Source organism: Mytilus galloprovincialis, chromosome 1, assembly GCF_965363235.1.
Source record: "Mytilus galloprovincialis chromosome 1, xbMytGall1.hap1.1, whole genome shotgun sequence".
NCBI lineage: Eukaryota > Metazoa > Mollusca > Bivalvia > Mytilida > Mytilidae > Mytilus > Mytilus galloprovincialis.
The window spans coordinates 97,574,331-97,601,018 of NC_134838.1; the positions used below are offsets into that span (position 1 = coordinate 97,574,331).

At 31.3% G+C, this 26,688-nt stretch overlaps 1 protein-coding gene across 4 annotated transcripts in view; it reads left to right on the top strand.

Annotated features, from left to right (window-relative positions):
- LOC143046335 (E3 ubiquitin-protein ligase MIB1-like) overlaps positions 1–26,688 on the top strand; it is a 66,226-nt gene that overhangs the window by 29,017 nt on the left and 10,521 nt on the right. For 2 of the 4 annotated variants that reach the window (XM_076219449.1, XM_076219467.1), the window contains exons 14-15: positions 25,366–25,498; positions 26,033–26,074. In XM_076219449.1, coding sequence (XP_076075564.1) covers positions 25,366–25,498; positions 26,033–26,074 — 175 coding nt within the window. The remainder of the gene's footprint in view (positions 1–25,365; positions 25,499–26,032; positions 26,075–26,688) is intronic. The other 2 variants (XM_076219458.1, XM_076219474.1) reach the window with 1 other exon arrangement.

Below are 26,688 nucleotides of genomic sequence, written 5' to 3' on the forward strand. Positions count from 1 at the left end.
TGGGGTTTCTCCTAGAATTAACATGATAAGATACAAAGTGAAATACTTCTCTCACTCTGAGTCTCAGTGACTGCTTTGGAAAGTAAACTTGGAATTGATAGTTCAAAAATAAAACACAATAGGCCAAAGTACATTGTTCATACACTTTTAACCGGGATTGGCTATTTTGTAACTATTCAGATTGCGTAAATAACATTTTACATGTGCAGTTGAATTAGTTTTAAAAATAATATTATCCAGCTACATGTATACATGTGTCAATGAAAACAATGGCAATCGTATCCCTCAGAGCAATCTGCTCTTTGATTAGAATATTTGGAATACTAATCTAAGTAATTGTTCCATTACTGAGGATAGTTTGACAAAAAATGTTTATATTTTATGGTTACCTTGTTGAAATAATGAATCCATCATTTTTTGGAGGAAGCACATACAAAATTTGGTATTAAGCAATCATGAAAGGCTACTGTGTAACTAAAGTAACTCAACTGACTAATGAATAAGCACAGTGATGTAACTTTGTCCATATGGTATATTTCATGAGACTGGCATATCTCAAGTTGTGTATATTAGCAAATTTTGCAGACTGAATTCAAATGAGCCTTGTAGTAAGAAATCATTTTTGATTGATTTTAATATTGAAGATACAGGCTGTCATGGCTGTATCATCTCACCTTATTATGTAGTTTTAACAGTTATATGTTGGCTCCAATCATCTTGAAATTTTTACTAGTTGATCAGTTTGAAAAAAATAACTTGAACAGCAAATTTCAAAAATTCTTTTTTTGGTATTATGAGTATAATCTTCACTTGCAAACACCGGTCAGAATTCAAATTCTTTTGGCAAGTACTTTAATAATAAAGACATTTTTTTATAAACCCTGCTTTCATGAAGCTTCATGTTACAATAGAATTTATGTTAAACATACCATAGTTAATTTTAGCTTATTTTGGTACAGGGCAAAAACTAAATTTCCTTATGAGCATTATGAGGTTAAAGGTGGAGTTTTAACACTTGTTTTAGTGATGACTTCAAATGATTAAGAAATCTAATGATAATTGCAAAGAAATCTGATGATAATTGCAAAGAAATCTGATGATAATTGCATATGGGAGGGGGTGTTTACCAGAGAGTCTCTTTTAAATATGTCACCTCTTTCAAAAGAGGCACTGGTTGAATTAAACATGAAATAAGAAATATGTTCTTTAGCTAACGATCCTATGGAGAATTGTCATCAGATTTATTTATGAATGACTCCCACAAGTTTACCATAGGGCTGTCAATATGTTGTTGTTTAAAATCTTTAGAGGACTCATTAATGACTTGTATTCAAGCCTTATAACCTTGTTATGTATTTAGACTTTTGAGCAATAATAAGGAAGTAAGCATATACAACATATATGAAAGATTGTTTCCTTGCTAAAGCTTGAGAACTGTTTAACCAATCCTTTTAAATTTGACTTTGCTGTCTGTGTTTCTGATGACAAAATTGTCAAAATCAGTAGATGAATTGAAGATTTTCTTTTTTTGTACTCCAGGATTTATTCTCTTTGGTTTACTCTATTAAAGTTATGCCTAAGTGTCATTTCTGTGCAAAATTTTAGAACTATTTAAAAACCACTTCTTTCAAAAAAAAATTAATGATGATGAAAAAAGATTGCTACTTTTCTTCTGGAAGATCCATTCTCTCCTACTATGCCACTTTCTACAACCAATAAAAACTGGTTGCCACAATGTAGACTTGAAAACTGAAAGTTGCATTAAATACTTGCAATCAATTTTATCAATCTGTTGAGAAAATGGAGAACAAGATTTTTACAATTTCAACTTCTATTGACCAGAAATTTTGCTCTTGACTCCTGTAGTCAAACTCTCTTGGTCCACATATTTTTTGCTTGGCCTAAGGTTTTCAGTGTTGGAGAATAATAAATTTGTGTTTATGGGCAGCAGTTATTCTATACTTTTAATATATGATTGTTATATGTATTTTTTGGTCAGGCCTTAGGTTTTTAGTGTTGGAGAATAATAAATTGTTGTATATTGGCAGCAGTTATTCTATAGTTATAAGTTCATGAATGCAGCAAATTCTTATTTTAAAATCTCTGCATGTTTCTATTTTAAGACCACTTTTGCAGCTGAAGAACTCTTTATATTGGGATCTTCTTTATTTCAAGGTGAATCAATAATTACTGAACTTGAATGACCTAGTTTCTAAAATCTAGTTCAGAAAATAACTAATATCAATTTTTTTTCTGCATGTTGAATCTTCTTCATCAGCTTTTAGTGTATATTGCTTCTATGCAATTGGGTTACCATTTTAATGTGGTATGAAGCAACCCTTTTAGCTACACATCGTTTGTGAATGTATAAGGACTTTATAATGTTTTCCATACTTTTGCAGCCCTCTTTGTACATACTTGTCTGTTAATTGGTATTTAATGGCCATGACATCTGCTATACTTCCTTGGCATCTTCAGTAGACAAATACTAAAAGCTTGCTAATTTACACAGATATTATTTTAAATTAATTAATGGGTAATTGCCAAAAAAATCTAAATAAAAAGTCACTGCTTTCATTGTTTTTGATTTAAAATTTTTATTGACAGATAGCTGTTTCTATCACTGAGTGAGTCTCTCCAACAATGAGTAAAATATGACCATGCTCCTTTAGAAGTGCTGAAATTTGACATATCATTTTCCTATTTCCTGTTTGTAAACAGTCTTGCCAGATATATATAAAAGTTATATCATAGGTTTATGAAGGCAATATTTTGTGAAAAGTTCGAAAATCAGTGTTGATCAACTATTTTAAAAGGGTTGTGCCCAACTGCCCATATGCCCCTTGAAAATAGTAAATCCTACTTTTCTTGTTGGATTGTTATGAAATTTATATGAAAGTTTATATCATCAATGTCTGTGACAAGTTCAAAAACCAGTGCTGATCAATTATTTTTACAGGAGTTGTGTCCCTTAGAAATGGGTATTCTATAGAAATTCTCAAGCAAACAGTTCTTGCCAGATATTTCAGAAATTTATGTCAACAGTTTATATCAGCAATGTCTCGAACATATTTAAAGATCTGTATTGATCAACTATTATTGAGAGTTATGCCCCTTGGAAATATGTTAATTAAATTGTAAATTGCATTGTTAGCACACTCACGACTACATTTCCTTGTCATTTTATATCTACAATGTTGCAGGTTATATTGAAAAACAGAGCTGATCTATAATTTATACAGGAGTAATGTCTCTTTGAAATGTAATTATATTGAACATTGCATAGGTAGCACTCCCACGCCTACATTTCTTGTTTAAATTTCATCAAAGGCTTAAGTCAGTAAGGTCTTGGAAGAGAGCCAACCAACTTATTTTACAGGAGTTATGCCCTACGAAATTTAAATAAGGAAAATAATAAACATTGTTATTGATCTCATTTTGACTGGAAATGGAAAATGAGGGTATATTGGAGAGGGGCAGAATTTTTCATGCAATAACACCCTATCCAAAAGAGTTGTTGCAGGGCAAGGGTTCTAAGTTGCAGATAATGTGATACTCCTTTTACAAGAGGCATCAGATTTAATGTCCTGATTCTGACTGGATGAAGTTGTGTATTAATACGTACCCTGCACAGCCAAAAAGAACACTCCTCATTCTTTATGGTTTTACTGCTGGTTAAACAAGACAAAAGTGGTCATATTTCTACTCCCAAGTCACCCAAATGGGGGAGGGGGGTCTGAACAGATATATAACAAATATTGACACATTGTTCCAGATATCCAGGGTTTTTGTATAAATTCATATTGATTAGGGACTAAGGTTTGGCTGAAAGGGTCATTACTGTGTTTATTGCTATGTGTTTCTTAATGCTACATTGGCTAGAGATATAGGGGGAGGGTTGAGATCTCACAAAACATGTTTAACCCTTCCTTATTTTTGTGCTTGTCCCAAGTCAGGAGCCTCTGGCCTTTGTTAGTATTGTGTTTTGGAGTTTATTGTGATGACCATTTTCACTGAACTAGTACACATTTTTGTTTATTGACCAGCTGAGGACCATCTCTGGTTGTGGAATTTTTCGCTGTGTTGAAGACCTATTGGTGGCCATCGGCTGCTGTCTGCTCTTTGGTCGGGTTGTTGTCTCTTTGGCATATTCCCCTTCATTCTCAATTTCATAAATGAAAAGTAAACATTCTTCCCATTTATACATTGACATATTTTATCTCCTTTAGAACTGAAGCCTTAAACCACTCATTTTTCCCTTTTCTGGATATGTTTACTCTCAGAATTAACAGTTGGATATTTATTCTTTAGATAACTTCTCTCATTTATGATTTTTTCTCTCTCTCTTATGATATTTTCAAATTGCAATTGATGTGCATTCCCTCTGAGCTATGTGCCCATTGTTGTGTTCATGGATATGAGAAATTGTCCAGCAAATAATTGAAATATTTGTAAGATATCTTTGCCCATTATAACTGGTAATCAAAATATTTGTGTTCTAATTGAAAATAATTTCCACTAAACCTTTGTCATGGGATTTCTTGAAGTGTGTTTTGCCCTTAGTTACCTGCTAACTTTGCGATAACAAACAGCAATGTCACTATGCCAATAAATAGGTTCCACATCATACTGTAAAGTAGGAATTTTAGCCATAGTAAGATAATACCAAGAGTGCTTTGACTATTTATTATTTTTATTTTTTGTAAAGTAGTTATTAAATTAAAGACTTGTGTCTGACAAAGTGGAGATACCACATTTATGTGTATTGTAAACAGGAAATTCCTTCTATATCTTAATAAATATGTATCTGCAAAATGTCTGTTTTATACCATATATGTCTTATTATCGTCTGAGAAGTAAAAATTATTAACTGTCTGATATCCACACCTTTCTGGTGCAACTCTCTTTTTAGGATCATACATGTAACTTTATAAGTGGTCAGATTAGTTCGGTAATTGGCAGATGAAAGACAAAAGGTTAAATCTGTTTTTGAAATAAAAATATTTGCTTAAAATATACATGTATTTCCCAGCCTTTGTAACATTTTCTTTTGTTTATGGTTGGTGAGTGTTTGTGTATGGATTGCCATAAATCTTGTGCACATTCATACTTTAGTGTCTGTATTTCTTGCAGTGTTGAATTCATGTGAAACATTTATGTAATTTTCAAACAAATGATGAAATATATAATGAATATGGTCCTTTTTATTTATTAGAAAAGTAGTCTAACATGCTGCTGTATATTATACTGTATCATATCTAAAATGAATGTTTTATTAAAAAAGCAACTTTTTCTCATTCTGAAATTGGTCTAAATTGATATCTTGGATTCCAGATACCATGAAATTTTAAGAAACAAGATGCTATTTGCAAAAGCCTGGGTGCATTTTAAATAATTCTTTTGAGCAAGAGCTAATAATATTAAAATGTTTGAATCCTTATTGGTTATGTAATGAATCCAAAAGCAAAATTTTAGAATTAAAAGATATTAAAATGAATAATTAATATTGAAAATCAATCTTGAATCTTGGACAAATTGCTATATAAAAGAGCCTTTGATGTTAAATAAGAATTGTTATAAGTGTAGGAACATTAAATACACATACACAAAAAAAATTTCAAGTGGAAAGATAATTATAAACACATGGAATTCATGCCTCTCTGTGAGAAAAGTTTAAGAAATGGAGAAAGTAAATGTGATAAACTAATATTAATGAGAATTTGTGTTTAGAAGCACATGACATACTTTCAAATTGGCGGGGTTTACTGTATTTGTCTGAGTTCCTGAAGTAATTACTTTTGACTCATGCATTAAAAATTTTCCCAAGATTCCACAGTAGCTATAGGAACTAAATTTAGACTGTTGAAATTCTATCCATCATTACAGCTGTCTGATAGACTCAAGTATGATAAGCTACTGGAACATTTACACATGCAGAGAGATAATGTGGCTACTGTAAAATTGTTTTACCAAGATTGAGTAATAGATTAATAAAAGAAATCACAATTTCAGTCAGTTTCTAGAAAAAATGATTTTATCCCTAGAAATTGGAAAATATCATCAATAAGAAAATAAAGGCTTTTGGTGAGAGTTAATATTCTTGATTCACAGCAAATTGAAAATATATAAATTTCATTGATGAAAATTATTAATGTATGTAAAATATATTTAAATTCCTAAGATAAAACAAAGAAATTTTAGATTAGAAAAACATCTGTAAAGGAAATACTGAGTGCTAAAGATTTAAAGGGCAATATGTTAATTTGCATGTCTGGCGTGGGGTTGTAAAATAGCTGTCAGGCCTATCATATTACTGTCTGAAGTTACATGTGGTCTTAATCAAGGTAGGAACCATGCCTTGCATTCACAACCTTATAACAACTATCTTGTGGCATTTATACTTATGTAGGTCAAATAATATGAACATGGCTGAAATTTATGACTTTTGAAATGTATTTTAATCAAAAGTTGCATGCTATTAATTTAAATCTATTAAATCACTAAAAGAAGGATACTAATTGTGAATTCTGAAGCTGTAGATAAACTAAGCATGTAGTAGAGAAAAAAAGTTGAGGACTTAATTGCAATCAAGTTAAAAAAATCTCAAAATATAAAAGAAAAAAAAAGGGAGTAAACATTGAGATAATACAATATTTTGAGAAGGTTTCTACATTCACGCACTAACTAACATATAAGAACTACTACTTGTAAACTTTTTGGAAGAGTTTGTAGAAATAACATAACATGAAAACAAGATACATGCAGAAAGAAATACACATAGAAATAAATGAAAAAAAGATAATTGCAGATAAAATACAGTCACATGCCAAAATATGTGTAACAGAAATATAAGTGTGAACTGAAAATTTGCCAGAAAGTTATTGGAATGCACTTACCTTGTTTGTATGTATAGTACAAACCAATGAACTTAGCAAACAAAACAAAAAGAAGAAAATTTTAAAATTTAAAATTCCTGCAAATTACTCCATAAAAAATGCAAGTAAGAAACAGAAACCTCCATGTTGTAAATCCATGAACAAAATACATACTTCTTTACATTCCATAAAGGTTTAGGTTACATATGGGATAATAAAGAAGTATGGATCCTGAACACACACTGTCCGGCCATCAGTGGACGCCATTCTAATGCTAGCCGACACTTCTTGCACTTGGTCCTGTAAAGAGAACTTTACCAATTTGAGGTGTGTTGATGGCTTGAAGCTGAATTCTTTTTGACCAATCAAATTTTGGTAGCTTCTGTTCCTCCTCTGAAGTTGTAGTGAGATGTTCCTGTGTAGCATCTTACTTATATCTTACCACTGGTGGGCTATCCCATTTGCATAACCTGCAGGGTGTAAAGATTAAAGAAGTTTGTTAAGAAATTTGTCTATGGGGGGCCTGTTGGAGAACATCACTCACAGTTTGATTTGAAAGTTTGAAAAGATATGGCTTCCTCAATTTACATTTTAGCTACTGTGTGTTAGAACATCTGGGCATCACTAAATATGGCAAACTCTATGGGGATAAAGATGGGGTTCAACAGATCCTCAATATACTGATGGGGTGTCTTTAATTTTATATCTATCATATTTTATCTAATATTATATACAGTGAACATCTTTGATGATAAAAATGTTTTAAAGATATCTCAGTTGCTGATTGGAAAGATATGTGTAAAATTAATGAAGCTACTTTTATCAAAATAACTTCCTATGTAGCTTTAACTCTTTTTTTAATCTTGATTTTTTGGGGGAATTATTTTTTGTACTAATTTATAAAGTACAGATTGATAAATAAATTAAAAAAATGTTAAATATTCTTTTGCAAATATAAATATATATATTTATTTATTCTATATTTTTACATTTGAATGTCAGCAGGAAACTGAAAAATTCAAGATTTCAAAAACTTATAAAAAAAATGAAAATGTAAAATTTCAATATAACAGCAGCTTTATTAGTTCATATTTAATGATTAAATAATCAAACATCCCTAATTATCAAAGTGTAAAGAAGTACCTCATCACCCCAACAAGGTTTCAATGTAAAAAATCTGAAAACAGAACATTAATTGTTCAATTAAAGCTGAACAGTAATTACTTTAGCAGTGTATGTAAGAGAAATATATAAATTTAACATCAGACTTTGGTTTAATGCCAACATGTAAAAACCTACTTCTGGTTATCTGCTTCTGTGTAATGATTTTTTTCTCTGTGATTTGTGTATTGCTGATATGAAACCTATCCAAAAAAATGTAATTTCCTTAACAAAATTAAAAATTTTAAATTCTTGCCAAATTTTTTCTGTGTCTTTTTGTCCCACATGTTTAAGAAAGTGACATAATTTGAATAGTAACTTATTGTCATGTGATTTTTTTGTACAGTGACTTCTTGATCTTGTTACTTTTTTGTGTCAGTGAATTATTTGGTTTCTGATTTTGTGTCAATTAATTTGTTCGGTGACTTTAAGTTCAACTTTTGTATTGAAAATCAAGTAGTTTTGATATATTTAAATTTCGAATTAGTTAAAATGCAATATGAATATACAAAAATAGATGTCTGTTATTGTTTAACTGGATCAAATCAAGAAAACATTGTTTTTTCTCACAAACTTTAAATTAAGACCACTTGTAAAATATGTTCCACTTGAAAATAAGTTCTCAGATCTCTAAGCCTAACAAAGTGTGAAAGTAGCTCTGGAATTCTATTTCTCAAAACTTGACTAAATAAAAAAATACACAATTTGGTTTTTTTTTTCCCCTAAAAATATTCATAAAATTTGCAGTGTATTGGTATTTTCACAGCTGGAAATTTAATCAAAGTATTATTGGTGCAACTGTGATTATGTTAATGTACAATTAATGGTATACTAATATTTATTCCAGGGGTATTTCCTGCCATGTGGTGTGAGGAGATTATAACCTCTGATATGGCCTTAATAGGAATAAACAGCTTTGGCATTTCCTGTCTCCCCCAGGACTGGATCTGTCACTTATTAGGGTGGTGGTGTCTATCTCCACAGGGTTTCTGTTTGGAAGTCTCCTCTGAAAAAAAAGAAATAAGTTCATAATGCATAAAAAGTTTATTTAAATTTTATACAACAGTTTTGATTTTCTTTTGTAATAAATCAAAAAGTATTTCACATTTTAGTCAGTTTCTTGTCTCAGATTGTCCAGTAACCATTTTTTTCTCTCATTGAAATGACCAATAAACATGTAATAAAATACCTTTGTGAAGGAATACCGTAGACACACAAGTGTAAACAATTAAACAGGAATTTACTCTGTTAATATAATTAAATACGTTTTATCCCAAATGCATATATTTTTTGCAATTGTATTAAACTTGACCACCAAAATAAAATGTCATTTATGATAAAGAACTTCTGATTTTATATCTGTACAAAAATTGATTGTTCCAGGGCATGCCTGATATTTTGTTTAAAATGCAAATAAGTTTTATTTTTTTTTTATAAAAGCTGCATTCAAGTGAACAATTCCTAAACTTTAAAATGAATATATGAAATAAAAAGAATATATTTCAAGATCTTTCTCTTAAATATTCAAACAATTGTCAATAATGTAAAACCAAAGTATTTAAGAATCTGTCCTGTGACTTTTTGTTCTGTGGCTTTCTGTCCGTTTACCTTTCTAAAGATAAATGTTTCAATGAACTTAAGACAAAGAATTGAGCCACACAGTTATGTAAAATAAGGTGCACATACTGAAATGTATGTTAAAGTGTACTGGTAAATGACTTAAGGACCTAGAGTGAGTTATTTAAAAGATAGAATGGGCTTAGCAATAAATATTTCCATAAGACTCTGATTTAGGTACAACTGTACTAAACCTCATTGTTGAAGGTCGTATGGTGATCTATAGTTGTTAATTTCTGTGTCATTTTGGTCTCTTGTGGAGAGTTGTCTCATTGGCAATCATACCACATCTTCTTTTTGGGATACGATTGCTTTCAAGCAATCTGTAGACTTATACCGGTGGCTCAGAGCATTGCTCTCACGTCAATCATTTTATTCTTAACATTAAGGAACATCTCAGATTCTTATGATTGTCTTGCTTTAAAAGGTAAAAACAAACAAAGGGATTGAACTTAAACAACTTTCCTATAATGTTCTTATCATAATCTTCATGTTTGATAATTTCCTTGACTTATATGCGTGTTTTAAACAACACGGAAAATCAGAATTAAGCAGTATTTATATTTAGTATTTTTATAAATTTAGAAACACGTCAGAGGGAATTCCCAGTTTTGATAAAATGCGAGAGTTCTCTGAATTCCGATAAATCTTTTTCTGTCATTTAAGAACTGAAGTGGAGTTTTTCTTATGTTACAGTTATGAAACTGATATTTGATATTGTACTTACATAAAGAAATAGAGAATCATTTAGGTCGTTTAATAAACATTTAATATATGTTCTTGCTCCAGGGTTTGTTTTGGAAATTATGCGCATGCGTATAGTTTTCTTGAGTTCAAGGGGTTTTAGATTGAATGGATGCTCTGGATTCTCCACTCAATTAATTAATTTATAACTCATGGGATATTTTCTATGTATGTCTGCTATTGAAGGTTATTGTTGTTGCATAATTTTAAATCATATGCATCATTTAAATTAAAATAAATGTAGTCCTCATCGTAGAACACCCCTTCAGGCGAAATGGAGTCTTCCATATTATCGTTTCGAGTTGTCTCCCTTCCGGTAGTAACTTCCGTGAATTCTGAATCAAAACAACACGTCGAGTATTAGCTCGTTCTGTCAATAAACGTCGTATTATATTAAAAACGATCGCATTTTAAACCGATAAATGTGTACGGAAAGGAGTCATGATCACTGACCCAAAGGAAATTAAATATTTAAAGAGTTAGGAATGGGGTTCCTCCTAGAATTAATGTAGGAAAATAGGTGATAAAATAGTGAAATACCCTTTCTCAGTCTGAGTCTCAGTGACTGCTGTGGAAAGTAAACTTGGAATTGATAGTACAAAAATAAAACATAGGTCTGATTACATTGTTCATACACTTTTATTCGTGATTGGCTATTTTGTAACTATTGCAGTTGAATTAGTTTTGAAAATAATATTATCCAGCTACATGTATACATGTGTCAATGATACAATGGCAATCGTATCCCTCAGAGCAATCTGCTCTTTGATTTATATATATAAATGTTTTTGATTTGTGCATACAGTTAGAGGTTACATGTGTGGTCATTTCAATTAGACAATTCTGAACAATTATTACTGAAATACATAACAAATTTTGTGCCTATCTACAAATTCAAATTTGGAAGATATAAATGTACCATCAAGTTAGAATAGTTGCTAAAAATAAGTTTTTCTAATTAAAGATAAAAGCACAGCTGTTTTCCTCCATTAATACTTTTACTCCACTTACCAAACTTTATGATAAATAAGTATTTTCATTTGTTTTAATTATTATCACTTTCTATCAGATTTAACTAAAAATTATTCAAAGTGATATATAGTATTGTTATTTTTACAATTAGTGCTCAGGAAACGTGAAATGTGATTGAAGTTAGACTATAAAAGATAGAGAACAAACTCATGATTTTACATCTTGGGCAAGATGTGTTTTTTGGACTTAAAATTTAGATTTAAGGAAATTTTTTATTTTATGCTATGATGCACACTTCATTGAATATGCATAATAAAGTAAATGAGGTAAAATATTGGAGGGTGCAGTGATGTGTCATTTAAAGTACAGTGAAAAACAGAAAAAATGCTCCAACAAAATATTTTTTAAGAACAAAAATCACCTCAAATTCTGCCAATTATTTAGTGGCCTCCACATTATTTAGTTAGTCTTTCCATGGAAGTAATATTGAAAGGAATAACATCGTCGTCACTTCAAAGGTTTCATCTGCGTTACCGCCCATCTTTCGATAACTCGTTAATTGGTTCAATAGCTGGCATGGAAGTTGATTCTCCGCATGTGATCGATCAAATCACAGACACTTATCGGTCATTTTCGTGTTCCCGGAGAATTACGAACAGACAAGCTTTTGTCGTATATACGTGCGAGGTAACCCAAATAGTCCATTCGTTACATTCCGTTGATGTACGCTGCCGAATAGAGTCTTTCGTTCAATTTTTATTTTAGTACAATTTTTTCTTATTTTTGGTTAGTTTGAGTCTTAATAGTTTAAACCGACACCTATCACATACGAAATTGGAGAACAAGGCTGGGTCATTTTCAATTTTAATATTTACATACAGTTAAAAAAAACATTTCCGTAAGTTAAGAAGATGATTGTACAAAAAATACGTTTGGACCCCCTTTATTAAATATGAAAAATCTAAGTCTTTCGTGTATTAGTCATTTAAAATATTCACAATTCTAAACGATTCTATCCTTCAATTTAAGTTCTTGATACATAAACTAATTTGTGTAAAAATTAATTTGCCGTAAGACAGATAGATTTTAAGCCCATTTCGTCGGTTTGTTATAATTTTTATAATTTAAAAAAATATATATATATTTACAAAAATATTATCCCCATGTTAGTTGTCCAGTTTCAATAATGTAATCAATGACATTTATGACATATACATAAATTTAGAATACTTGAAAGTAAATATCCTTCTTTTTCATCTCGATAAACCTTGCACATTTCAACAGTAAACAAATCTATGTCTACATTTGCCTACATTATTTTGTTCAACATCATGTGAAACCTGATTGATTCATCGGTATTTAACTGTTTAATACGGGATCCGCTTTTAACCGGAAAATACTTTTAGAACAGTTTAAAACAAACGGTAAATAGCAAAAATATGCTAAATTAAATACAATTTTCCATGCTAAACTGTTGTAGTTTGAACAATTCTCGTCCGTTTTTCAAGTTTTTTACATCATACGACTTCATCTGAAGGTAGAGATTGTATATGATACAGTGCCACCTTCTCAGTAATAATAAACCTCGGATTTAACACGTGACTGATAAGAAATTCCAGATGCCATTTTACAACCCCGGTATCACAGATAGTAACCAAAGGGATCTTACCGCTGAGACTATAATTGGATAAAATCATATGACTTTAGTACAGGGCTCTGCAGGCCGTTAATACATGCTAATTAGTCGATGTTATTCCTTTTAAATATTACTTCCATGGTCTTTCCAAGGAGGTTATATTAGAAGGAGAGTGAACACTCTGCTTGATACAAAATTAACATCCCCAGGATAGCAGTTCGATCAGAGAAAAATGATAAAAATATAAAGAAACCGACATGTTTATCACCCACTTGACATGGCCCTCTGATGTACCGGGCTGTTACCGCCAGCAGTTCGGGCTAATAGACAAATCGCATATGTCACGTGGTTGTTATCAGTGAGTGTTTCGTTAAAGTTCAGGTGTATTTTTGGTAACAATGCAGTATATAGGTGCTTATGATATGGAAAAAGATTGGACGCGTAATTTCAAAATCAATCGTCTGTCTACCGTGAAAAAAAGACAAAGAAATGACAAAGTTATGAGGGTTTAAAGGAAGTTAGTGTGCAGTTTTTATTCAACACTACATTGCTTTAAACAAATATTTTCGCTTCACCTGTCAATTCCTGTTGATGAGAATTGGCAGATAATAATCATAGAAAATATACAATTATGTAAAGTACTTTAGTTACGGTGACCGGTAACGACCAAAAAGAATATTTGCAATTGAAACATAGAGAAATTTATCGGGAACAACGTAAAAGTGCTTGCCATTGACGTTAAAAATTAAAATTAAAAACATTGACGGCAATGAGACAGATATTCGTTTCATTTCTATTGGTTAGAAGTTAACTTTAAACATAAAATTTTAATTTTTAATTACTTAATAAAAAATATCACAAAAAAATCGTATTAATATGTTAATAATTATATTTCCGGTCAGTTTATGACACCTCGGGCGTTTCCTTTCTTACTCGGGTATGTAATTAGGACAAAATCTCCCTCTGTGACAGAGTCTATCTCAAGTAATTAACACCCACTTACAGAAAAGTCTGTAACATTTTATGTGTAATTATCGTCTTTCGTCCTCTCTCCTTCTAATATTACCTCCTTGGTCTTTCTGAATATATTCACTTCTGGTAGAGAACAGCTTACATTTATACAATCTGGAAATAAAGGATAATGTAAATATTGCATTTCCACAATATGTTTAGAACAGAAATAGATAGAACAGCTGTAAAATACAACAAATTGATGGCGAAAATGAACAACTATGTACAGTTTTGTCTAAATATTTTATTGATTAGGTCAGTTTCCAAATAACAAGGCTAAAGGCTATCAAATTAATTTAGTTTGATTCTCAAGACAGCCATTGAAATGGTTTTGTGTGTACAATTATAAATATTCTTTAAGGTGGTACCCAACACTTTAACTAAAATTAATTTGGCTCGTTTAATTTTCTTAAAATTTTGACAAAGTATTTACTTTGACCCTTTTACAAAAATGTCAAAATTTCAAAAAATTTGAACCAACCGTTTTATCAGAAAAATTACACTGGTTATATAGCAGTTTGACAAACACTTATTTTGATCATTGAGAAGATTAATATTCCCTTAACAATACAACGTAATTAAAACATTTAGCTGATTTTACAGAGTTATCTCCCTGCAGTGTTAGGTACCACCTTAAAGGGAGAGTTTGAAAATTCTGTAAGAAAATTTACTAAAAAGGGGTGCTCCAGTCAATTATGATTCATGCAAATCAAAAGGAGGACATAACTACTAAGATTTCCTTGTCCACAAATTATTGTCTTCATGTGACCTGTTGGGAAAACTGGCAAATTTTCTGTAACAATAATTAGCATGTTTACTAGTTAATATCTTGCCACTAGATTTCAGGGGGCTTGAGAAGTATAGCAATGAAACATGCCTGACTGCAACAGACTGAAAAAAATGGCAACAGTTTAATTTTCAATATATTATTCAGAATTGATGAACTACACAGTTAGGGACGACATCAAAAGTTCAATGTAGGATACAAAACTTAATTCACATAGTTTTTTCACTGACCCCCCCATCCCCCCCCCCCTCTTAACTTAATTTGGGAAAAATTGATTTACCAATAGGGATATATGTAAAAATTGATTTTAGATATACAAAACTTGCATAATTTTAACCCCCCCCAAACTATTTGATTTAAGTTTTTTATCCTACATCGATCTTTTGATGTCGTCCCTTATTACACAGTAATCACTCTCCTGAATTACCAATACATTTTTAAATGCCAGAAGTACATTCATAAGACCTTGGAGATATTGTTTCAGGACCTATGGCATTGTGTATGACCAAATAAGTTTCCATTTGGAAATACATATTGCTTCTAAATTGTGTGACATTTTGATACCACTGAACACAAGCATTCTCAGTCCGATCTGTTCTTCATTCTTTTTATTCCTAGCTTAACAGATATTAGATTATGGTACCTCATTAAGATAAATTTGTATAATAAAATTTTCATACAATGTTACCAATTTCTAAACAAAGGTCGATTTTGTTCTCAATATTTCAAATCTATAAAATTTTAAAAAATCTAACAAAATGGCATTGTGTGCTCCTTTTGTTTTCTGATTTGAATATGGTGCATGCATTGATATATTGTACAACATGAAGATTAATTGAGAAACACAAACAACTAACTTGGTAACAAACATTTTATACAATATAACAACCGTTTTAATGTAAAAAAAAAATTATGATGTGGAACCTGTTAGACAAAAGAAAATGGTTTATTATTTTTGGTAAGATCATTGTTGAATTATGGTCAGACTTAATGGATTTTTTTAGGAAATTAGATGTAATATGTCAGTATAGAGTAGTTCCTAAGAGATAACACTAAAATAACTGTTTTCATTAGATAATTGATAAATGCAAAACCGTTGTAATATTAGATTATCATCCATTTGAAGAAAAAAATGTATGTCAAATGTAAGGCATACAATCATATTCATAATGCAGCGAAAGTTTAAAATAAAAAAATAATGTCCAAAATGAGGCATCTAGGGACCTCTTTGTATACCTTTTATGTTCATTTCATAATTGGATAAAACAGTTTTAAATATGAAGGGAGAGAACTGATAAGTAGAAAATTATTTTTTTCCCTTATATTCATTATCATCTCGAGTAGGTTGACGACGAATTCTGATCGGTAGTATAGACATAATAATAGGTCATTATCAGATGTTTTTCCTTTGATTTCCTCATCTACAATACTTATCAATAATTAATATAACGATTAAGGTTTAATCAATCAATACTCACCGCAGGTATTTTACTGTGTCAGGATAAAAAGTCATCACTTGTTGAATATTTTCCAATCATCTAGGAACGTCTGGTACCCCATCCTCGGATCAATTCAAACATTACACATGTTAGAAATGATATTATGTGGTATCGGTCATCAATTCATTCAACTGAAATGAACTTGATTTTCAGTGATCATTGTCATATTTTTACCCATTGTGAATAGTGGGTGTTTAAGCCAATAGGTTCTGCTGTGCACAAAATCTTTGCAACATTCTTAATGATAAAAAATTGATGTGGGATTGAAAGCCATTTGATGATCGTGAAACTAAGTGCTCAGTGTGTCAAATGAACTGCATAATTTATATTTGTCCATATTGGGGATTATTTTTATAAAAAAATTATATAGATATATTTCAACATTTTTTTTGCTTTTTTTATTCATAGACATATGTTTGTAGCATTGGTTTTTATGTAATCTATCTCCATTTTAATTATTTTAGTAACATACATCTTTTTAGCGTGTGTAACTAAATTATATGCCTAGTAAGATGTCTAAGTACAAGAATTGAAATTCACAAGATAAATTTGTAATTGTAACCTTTTTTGAAAGAAATTTTCAGAAAAAATTAAAAATTCATTTAAAATAGCCAATATTATTTGTTCATGGCATCCACAATTCCATTATAGAATTTATAGTGGATATGGGAATTGGATTGGGAAACATTAAACAATTTGTCATTGTTTTATTGACTGTATGGTATTAGTAATAGTTGTGTAGTTTTGGTTATTGACCATGAGCGTAACATGATGGTAGCCATTTTATTGATCATCAGAAGATGTCTGATTCTGGTTCAGCTGTCACTCTACTTTCACTTTGCCTGCAGGGAAGTAATATTGACAAATCTAGTTCCGACAGTGACTTGGAATCTGTGTATCAATAACAAGAAAGACAATTACTAGAGCTTAGGGAATTAAATGTTATTCATCTGCATAAAAAACAGTGCAAATATTATGTTTCTGCTTACAGCTTAGAATACATCAATAGGTCAATAATTTTAAAACTGTCTGTAAGATTCTGTGAAGTAATTGTGAATGTCATATACATAACAAATTAGGGATTTATTGGATGGTAGATTAGATATGAAATAAATTGCCAATATAATATCAATTGGTTCATAGCTGAGAGGTCAATGAGCAAATATTTGTTGGCTCAACTATCATTTATTTACCAGGAAAAGAAATATTTGCTTTCTGTCTTGGGTTTTAATGTGAAATCATCGAATTATAACTGTGTAGATGCTGACACATTTTATAACAGAATATAACTTTCATACCATATATAAAAGATGACCAATTCCTCATCTTATTATTTTTTCTTTACTCTTTTTTTGTCCTTTGCCTTTTATGTATGGTAAGGATCTCTGTCTGTTTGGATTGCTTGCCATCATTTGTTATTCAATTTGATGGTAGTATTTTTACAGGAGTTATGTTACCTTGACATCTTTTAGGTTTATCCTACCACAATGAAACCTTGTGAACAAAACACCCCAGAGAATGTTTAATAGACAATCTGCATATCTATTAGGAGTGTTGCCATTATGTGATGAAACAAATATAAATGTATGCTGTCATTTTAAGTTGACCATTTTTCAGGAGTTATTGGACTTAGACCATTTTTGGACCATTTAATTACAATGGCACTTTATTAAAACAACAGTTCTGATACTTTTGATAGAAAGCTCTCATACAGTATTACAGTTGTCCATATTTTACTGTTATTTTGATTTGACCATTTTATCAGTCTTCACGCTGAACTGCTAAATCTACAGGCCCGCGGATCAATTTTTGAAATTTTTTAGTTAGATTCTGTTGGCCTGTAGGTCTGATTTTCACAGGCCCGAGAGCAATTTTACCAGCCTGGGCTGCCTGGGCTGCCACTCGTCGTGAAGACTGTTTTATTTGAGTTCTGGAACTTTTACTTCAACAAAGACATCTTTTTAACACAAATCCTTTGAGACCCTTTGACAGGAATCTCTCATACTTAGTAGGATTGCTTGAGATTATGTGTCATTTACCATATTGTACAAACATTATGGTTCCAGTGTTTGATATGAGAAGGTGAACTTTTTTCAACAGTTGCACAATGACACCATGTTCTGATTTTTAGCTCACCTGGCCCGAAGGGCCAAGTGAGCTTTTCCCATCACTTGGCATCCGGCGTCCGGCGTCGTCGTCGTCCGTCGTCGTCCTGCGTTAACTTTTACAAAAATCTTCTCCTCTGAAACTACTGGGCCAAATTAAACCAAACTTGGCCACAATCATCATTGGGGTATCTAGTTTAAAAAATGTGTCCGGTGACCCGGCCAACCAACCAAAATGGCCGCCATGGCTAAAAATAGAACATAGTGGTAAAATGCAGTTTTTGGCTTATAACTCAAAAACCAAAGCATTTAGAACAAATCTGACATGGGGTAAAATTGTTTATCAGGTCAAGATCTATCTGCCCTGAAATTTTCAGATGAATCGGATAACTCGTTGTTGGGTTCCTGCCCCTGAATTGGTAATTTTAAGGAAATTTTACTGTTTTTATACGACCGCAAAAATTTTAATTTTTCGTCGTATATTGCTATCACGTTGGCGTCGTCATCGTCGTCGTCCTGCGTCGTCGTCGTCGTCCGAATATTCTTTAGTTTTCGCACTCTAACTTGAGTAAAAGTGAATAGAAATCTATGAAATTTTGACACAAGGTTTATGACCACAAAAGGAAGGTTGGGATTGATTTTGGGAGTTTTGGTTCCAACAGTTTAGGAATTAGGGGCCAAAAAAGGGCCCAAATAAGCATTATTTTTGGTTTTCGCACAATAACTTTAGTATAAGTTAATAGAAATCAATGAAATTTAAACACAAGGTTTATGACCACAAAAGGAAGGTTGGGATTGATTTTGGGAGTTTTGGTCCCAACAGTTTAGGAATAAGGGGCCCAAAGGGTCCAAAATTAAACTTTGTTTGATTTCATCAAAAATTGAATAATTGGGGTTCTTTGATATGCCGATTTTAACTGTGTATGTAGATTCTTAATTTTTGGTCTCGTTTTCAAATTGGTCAACATAAAGGTCCAAAGGGTCCAAAATTAAACTTAGCTTGATTTTAACAAAAATTGAATTCTTGGGCTTCTTTGATATGCTGAATCTAAACATGTACTTAGATTTTTGATTATGGGCCCAGTTTTCAAGTTGGTCCAAATCAGGATCCAAAATTATTATATTAAGTATTGTGCAATAACAAGAAATTTTCAATTGCAGAGTATTCAGCAATAGCAAGAAATCTTCAATTGCACAGTATTGTGCAATAGCAAATATTTTCAATTGCACAGTATTGCGCAATAGCAAGAAATATCTAATTGCACAATATTGTGCAATAGCAAGAAATTTTCAATTGATTGGAGTTATCTTTCTTTGTCCAGAATAGTAGTTGAATCAACTTAGATCATTGTTTTATACAATATATAATGTATATTCACTTTTACTACCAACTGATAAATTAAAACAATCTTTACCATTCAGTGATAACAAGCACTTTTTTACATTTTAATATTTTATGATGTATTTAAATGAGTAGTTATTGCTATTTCTTCAATTTTTTTGAGAGGATTAATATTCAACAGCATAGTAAATTGCTCAAAGGCAAAACAAACATTTTAAGTTTATTAGACCACATTCATTCTGTGTCAGAAACCTATGCTGTGTCAACTATTTAATCACAGTCCAAATTTAGAGCTGAATCCAGCTTGAAAGTTGTGTCCATACTTGCCCCAACCGTTCAGGGTTCAACCTCTGCGGTCGTATAAAGCTGCGCCCTGCGGAGCATCTGGTTGGTTATTATCTTGAAAATTATTATAGATAGAATAAACTGTTAACAGCAATAATGTTCAGCAAAGTAAGATTTACAAATAAGTCAACATGACCAAAATGGTCAGTTGACCCATATAGGAGTTATTGCCCTTTATAGTCAATTTTTAACCATTTTTCGTAAATCTTAGTAATCTTTTACAAAAATCTTCTCCTCTGAAACTACTTGGCCAAATTTATCCAAACTTGGCCACAATTATCTTTGGGGTATTTAGTTTAAAAAATGTGTCCGGTAACCCGGCCAACCAACCAAGATGGCCGCCACGGCTAAAAATAGAACATAGGGGTAAAATGCAGTTTTTGGCTTATAACTTAAAAACCAAAGCATTTAGAGCAAATCTGACATTTGGTAAAATTGTTTATCAGGTCAAGATGTATCTACCCTGAAATTTTCAGATGAATCTGACAACCTGTTGTTGGGTTGCTGCCCCTGAATTGGTAATTTTAAGGAAATTTTGCTGTTTTTGGTTATTATCTTGTATATTATTATAGATAGAGATAAACTGTAAACAGCCATTATGTTCAGCAATGTAAGATTTACAAATAAGTCAACATGACCGAAATGGTCAGTTGACCCCTTTAGGAGTTATTGCCCTTTATAGTCAATTTTTAACCATTTTTCGTAAATCTTAGTAATCTTTTACAAAAATCTTCTCCTCTGAAACTACTTGGCCAAATTAATCCAAACTTATCCACAATCATCTTTGGGGTATCTAGTTTAAAAAATGTGTCCGATGACCCGGCCATCCAACCAAGATGGCCACCATGGCTAAAAATAGAACATAGGGGTAAAATGCAGTTTTTGGCTTATAACTCAAAAACCAAAGGGTTTAGAGCAAATCTGACATGGGGTTAAATTGTTTATCAGGTCAAGATCTATCTGCCCCGAAATTTTCAGATGAATCGGACAACCCGTTGTTGGGTTGCTGCCCCTGAATTGGTAATTTTAAGGAAATTTTGCTGTTTTTGGTTATTGTCTTGAATATTATTATAGATAGAGATAAACTGTAACAGCAATAATGTTCAGCAAAGTAAGATTTACAAATAAGTCAATGTGACCGAAATGGTCAATTGACCCCCTAAGGAGTTATTGTCCTTTGTAGTCAATTTTCAACAATTTTTATAAAATTTGTAAATTTTTACTAACATTTTCCACTGAAACTACTGGGCCAAGTTCATTATAGATAGAGATAATTGTAAGCAGCAAGGATGTTCAGTAAAGTAAGATGTACAAACACATCACCATCACCAAAATACAATTTTGTCATGAATCCATCTGCTTCCTTTGTTTAATAGTCACATAGACCAAGGTGAGCGACACAGGCTCTTTAGAGCCTCTAGTTGAATAACAAATAGCAATTGACAAAAGCTGGAGAATACACTTTATAGTGTTAATAGTCCTCTACCAATGAAGTCGAAAGGGACTTTAGTCCATCTGTCCATACTTCAGTCCGTCAAATCAGTTTTCCACACTTTTTATACGAACACAATTTTTTTTTTGCATCGTTTTCTTCATGCTTAAAGATATTGATTTGATATTTGGTATATTGTTTTATCATGACAAGTTACAGATCAAGTTAGAATTTTGTTCTGGTCTGATAATTATGTGCAGAGTTTTGTTCCTTGAACTTAGAAAATTCACTTAAATTATCAGTTTTCAACACATGCTTGAGCCTTGAAGATATTGACTTGATATTTGTTACATGTATATAGTTGACACCATGACAAGTTATAGACCAAGTTAGCATTGTGTTCCAAAACAATGAATTTAGAACTGGTAGGTGACTATGGACTATGTATTGCCACGCAATACTCACAGAATGCTTGTTTAATTTCCAATTCTACAATTTTGTACTGTGCACACATTGATGTGGATGTAAGCAACTGTAGGTGACTTCAACAATTAGCAAAACCTTATGGTAAGCTATAAAAGACCTACACATCTAAAAATCATACTTGAAAACCAAGGCTCTGATTTATGAAAAAACAAATGTGACAGACTTCTAATTGATGTCATATTCTAAGTGAGCAAGAAAGTAAAAAAAAGTTCAGGTGAAATCATTTCAAGATGTTTATCAGAATTATTTTTGTAGAAATCATAAGTAGCATGGAATTTTGATATTGAATTGAAAATATTTGACCATGGAGGTTATATGAGGAGAGAGAAACTTCTCATATAACCTCCTTGGAATAACATATTCCTTTGAGTGAATTAAGAACATGCACAAAACTAATGTTGAAAAGCTACATATAAAAGATGTCAAGCATCATGTCTTGTATCCATGTCAGAGGTCTTAAATTAAAGGTTCACAAAAATTAACTTGTTTTCCAAATGCATGCTGCTATTCCAACCTACACAGAACCTTCATCAATTTACTCATTTATTTATGTGTCACACAAGGTTAATAGGAAATACCAAAATTGTCATAAAATCTTTCTGAGCCTCCACAGGAAGCTTTTGGCATTGTAACTTTGGTAATATAAATGGAGATTTGAAGTAGAATCAGCAGTTTTAAGCTAACAAGACTTTATTATCTTACAGTAGACAATTATCGACATTCTCCCTGTCTCAGACAGACAGCACAAACAGAAAAAATCGCAATCACAAATTTAAAGAAAATCAATTTTCTACTTAATGAAATTTTGTTGAATAAAAAGAAATTTGATGGTAAAAAAATTATCCAAAGAGAGCCTGCTGTACTGTTATCATTGGGGATCAGAATTTCTAGCTGTTAATGATATAACCACTGTGTATAAAAACACACTGATCAATATAACCAACAGGTTTCCATGGTAACTTGATTGTTTGATTGAGTGAGGGTCTGTAGAGATATCTGATCCATAATTAGAAATGTCTGCTTTTTTTCTATAGGGTTTCCCAATCAAGAAGGGAATCCACATTGATGTGGTCATGATAAATCTTTATCCAATAATATGACGTAGTATTTCCTCTCTTGTGGTTTTGACATTTTTGTCTTAGGATGATCACTTTATGATGTAGCAATGTTTTATGCACATTTTTTCAGTGCAAAAAAATTGAGAAAATGATGTGTTTGATCATGTTCAGTTAAAATGAAATGTTAAGAGTGTCTTGTTGAAAACTCGTTTTCTTTGATCTTCATCTTATGACTATTAATTGTAGACCAATATTTGAGTTGTGGTTACAGAAAAAAAAACAACAGAAATACATGAATTTTATACTGGTACTACTCCTCATTAAATTAACTAAAAATAGATTTCTTCCTGACATAGTAGCTTGTAAATTTTAAAGGACTCAAACCTGCTATGTTAAAATGCATCAAATATTGGCAAATATTGTTGTGCAATTGCAGTTCTGATACATTGTATATCATTAGAAATTAGTTTTTTTTTCTGACATGAGAAAATTTTTCAGATTTTCATTGTCAAATCTACAGGTTTATCTTGTCTTCTTTTCCTTCATTTTTTCATTCATGATGAATAAGGAATACAAGTGTTACCATTATAAGAGCACCTTTATATTACAATATAGGTTAATCATCTCTCTCTACTTAAGTATTATAATCATAATGCTTATTCTAAGCTTCCAAAATCAAGCACAGAAAAAAACCTGAAAAGTCAACACTAAGATACAAAAATCAACAAAAAGCTATTAACCTGTCATGTTTTGATGGCTTCAAAGAATAATCACAGATTATAAGATGTTTTATGGAGCCAAAATTCCCACCTTCTTGATTAATAATCACACTTTCATATCTGTTTAATATGGCACAACTAAAATGCTGTCTTAACCAACAATGAACTAGTTAAAGGATCTTTAAAAACTTTATTCATGTTCCTTACCAAAGATAAACTTTATTTATGTTGCCATTATTTTGTGAGGAAACATCACAGATCTTTTTGATATAAATAATTCTAATTTTTTTACAGTGTTTTCTTCTTCTTTTCATGCTGGAATTACCCTACAGGCTTAGGGGAAGTTAAAAAAAAATAAGTCTTAAAAAAACTTTATAGGGGAGATAACTGTTGATTACTAATCAAAATAAAAGCAAGCAAAATCTTTCCTCCCCAGTCAAATAGATTATAATTGATAAGGCTGATGAATAGCACATGCTTGATAAATCTCTTCAGATATTAATGAACAGTCAAGTTTAACAGACCAACATCTTCTTTTAGTGTGTGTCCCAAAGCAAATTCTCATTTATAAATTTTGTTGAAATTTGTACCTCTGCCATGAAACGAGAAACCAATATAGTGTTTCTATCCTCTGTCTTTGTCTGTCTGTCTTTAGTTAAGTTCTGGTTAAGTCTGTTCCTGTTAAACATGTTGAAGTATATAAAAGACTTTTTTCCCCAATAAAATATGTCACAATTTCCAAACATTTGATTCACTTCAATTTACATGTTATGCTCCTATGACTTTGGGTTTGCTCATTGTTGATGGCTGTACAGTGAGTGACCTGTAGTTGTAAATTTCTTTGTCATTTAGTCACTTGTGGAGAGTTGTCTCATTGGCAATCATACTACATACTTTTTTTTATATTTATCCCATTCTTTTTTTAGGTTAAAGATACAAGAAACATTCCTCTTAAAAAGAGAACTATTACTGAAGACATGTAATATCTTTTATACTTTTGTGAGACATGTCCAAATGTCTTGGATAACCCTTAGAAATTCCAATAAAAAAATGCTGAACTTATAGCAGTATTTAGGTGTTTTCAATACATATCTGATTATATTTTCCAGATATATATTTTGCCATATACCAGAAAGTATAAAAGTTACATGTATAATTTTTCTGAATTTTCATTCGCAGTTTCTCATGTTTTAATTACATGCAAAATTTCATAAATTCGTGAGACTGGTGTAAATTGGCCTATAATTGAGAGTACAGGGGACTTTTAACTAATTTAGTTTCATTATTTTGTAGTTATCTGCATACTCACAATATGCTGAATTATGTCTATAATTATTAGGAGATACAGATAGGAATTACCCTTTATGATGTTCATGTAGTTTAGACAGAAGCACTTTGACAGATATGAATTATTTCTAATTGACAATGTACAGGATTTTTATGATAATCACACAATTTTTTGTAGTTTCTGCAATTTGCAGTCCAGATGTTCTAATTGACATCCACAATATTTATTATTAAAATAGTCATGGAAACAGAACCTATAAATTGCTTTAAATTTCTCCTCTATTTTCAGTGCTATGAGAATACTCCTGACAAAGATACCCAGACACTGGATTGTTGATGAGAAGAAGGACGATGGATACACAGCATTACATCTAGCCGCTCTAAACAACCATGTGGAAGTCGCTGAACTTCTTGTCCATCAGGTATAATTAACAATAGCATTTCTTACCAGCTTTGTCAAACTTACACATGTTTTATATATTTATTATTTGTTAACCTATTGTTTTACATAATGTGTCATAAAGTAGTGATTTAGGAAATCTCAGCACTACTTTATAACATATTATATATAACATTTCTATATTGTTTCTGTTTCTGACTCATATTTTATTTCATCTTTTTAGTCCAGCTCATATCCTATCAAAATTGTGTAGACACATTCACTTTAATCTAAACAGAACATTATTTAAAAATATTTTAAGAATGATATAAGGTTGATATATTCATTCAATTTCTTATCACACAATTCCCACAAGGTTCTCAAAGCCTTACTGATCGTGCTGCTGTGTACCTAATCACAGGCAATAATATATTTTTGATAGATAAACAAATTACATCTTCTTTATTGTGTATTTATATTGAAGCCTTCATGGTTACAATCCATATTATCTGTTTCTATAAAATTGTAAAATTATTCTTTAGATTTACTTCCCTTTGATTATTTTTTTGTTTTTTAGTCAAGGGGAAGCAACTCTAACATACCAAATGAAGAATCAAAGGTATGAAATTATCGTAATTATCGAGTGACAAAGATTTCTACATATTTAGGAAGGCGTAGTTGCTTTAACAAAGACGGGCTGTTCTTCACACAGAATTACATACCAGTATTTTAGTGTATCATTAACAAAGGTATCCACACGGTGGTAGAATTTTTGCCTCGAAAGTGGGAGATCACAGGTTTCTTACCCCTGCCGGATAAAACTAAAGACTTTAAAATTGGTATTTGCTGCTTCTTGCCAAGCATACAGCATTTAGAAGTAAGAGCAAAAACTGGTCAGTTCAGAGTATGAATGATGTGTCCGGGTAAGGGGACATGTCTTCCTGAAGACAGTTACTATGTGAACTAGCATGTTAAAAATTCGGCACAGTGTTTTGCTAATACAAAGCATAATTAATATTCATATAACATTAACATGTTCTCATCCTGGAAATGTATATTAATTTACTGGTGGACGTTAAACAGCTATTCATCATCATCATTTACAAAGGTCCAAAGCACCAGTAAATAAGGTTCATATGCATGTTTTTAAACAATATTTATTTGAAGAAAAATGAAATTTTGTCATGTTTGACCTGGGCTTTGCTACACTGATGTTTTACTTGATATGGTATC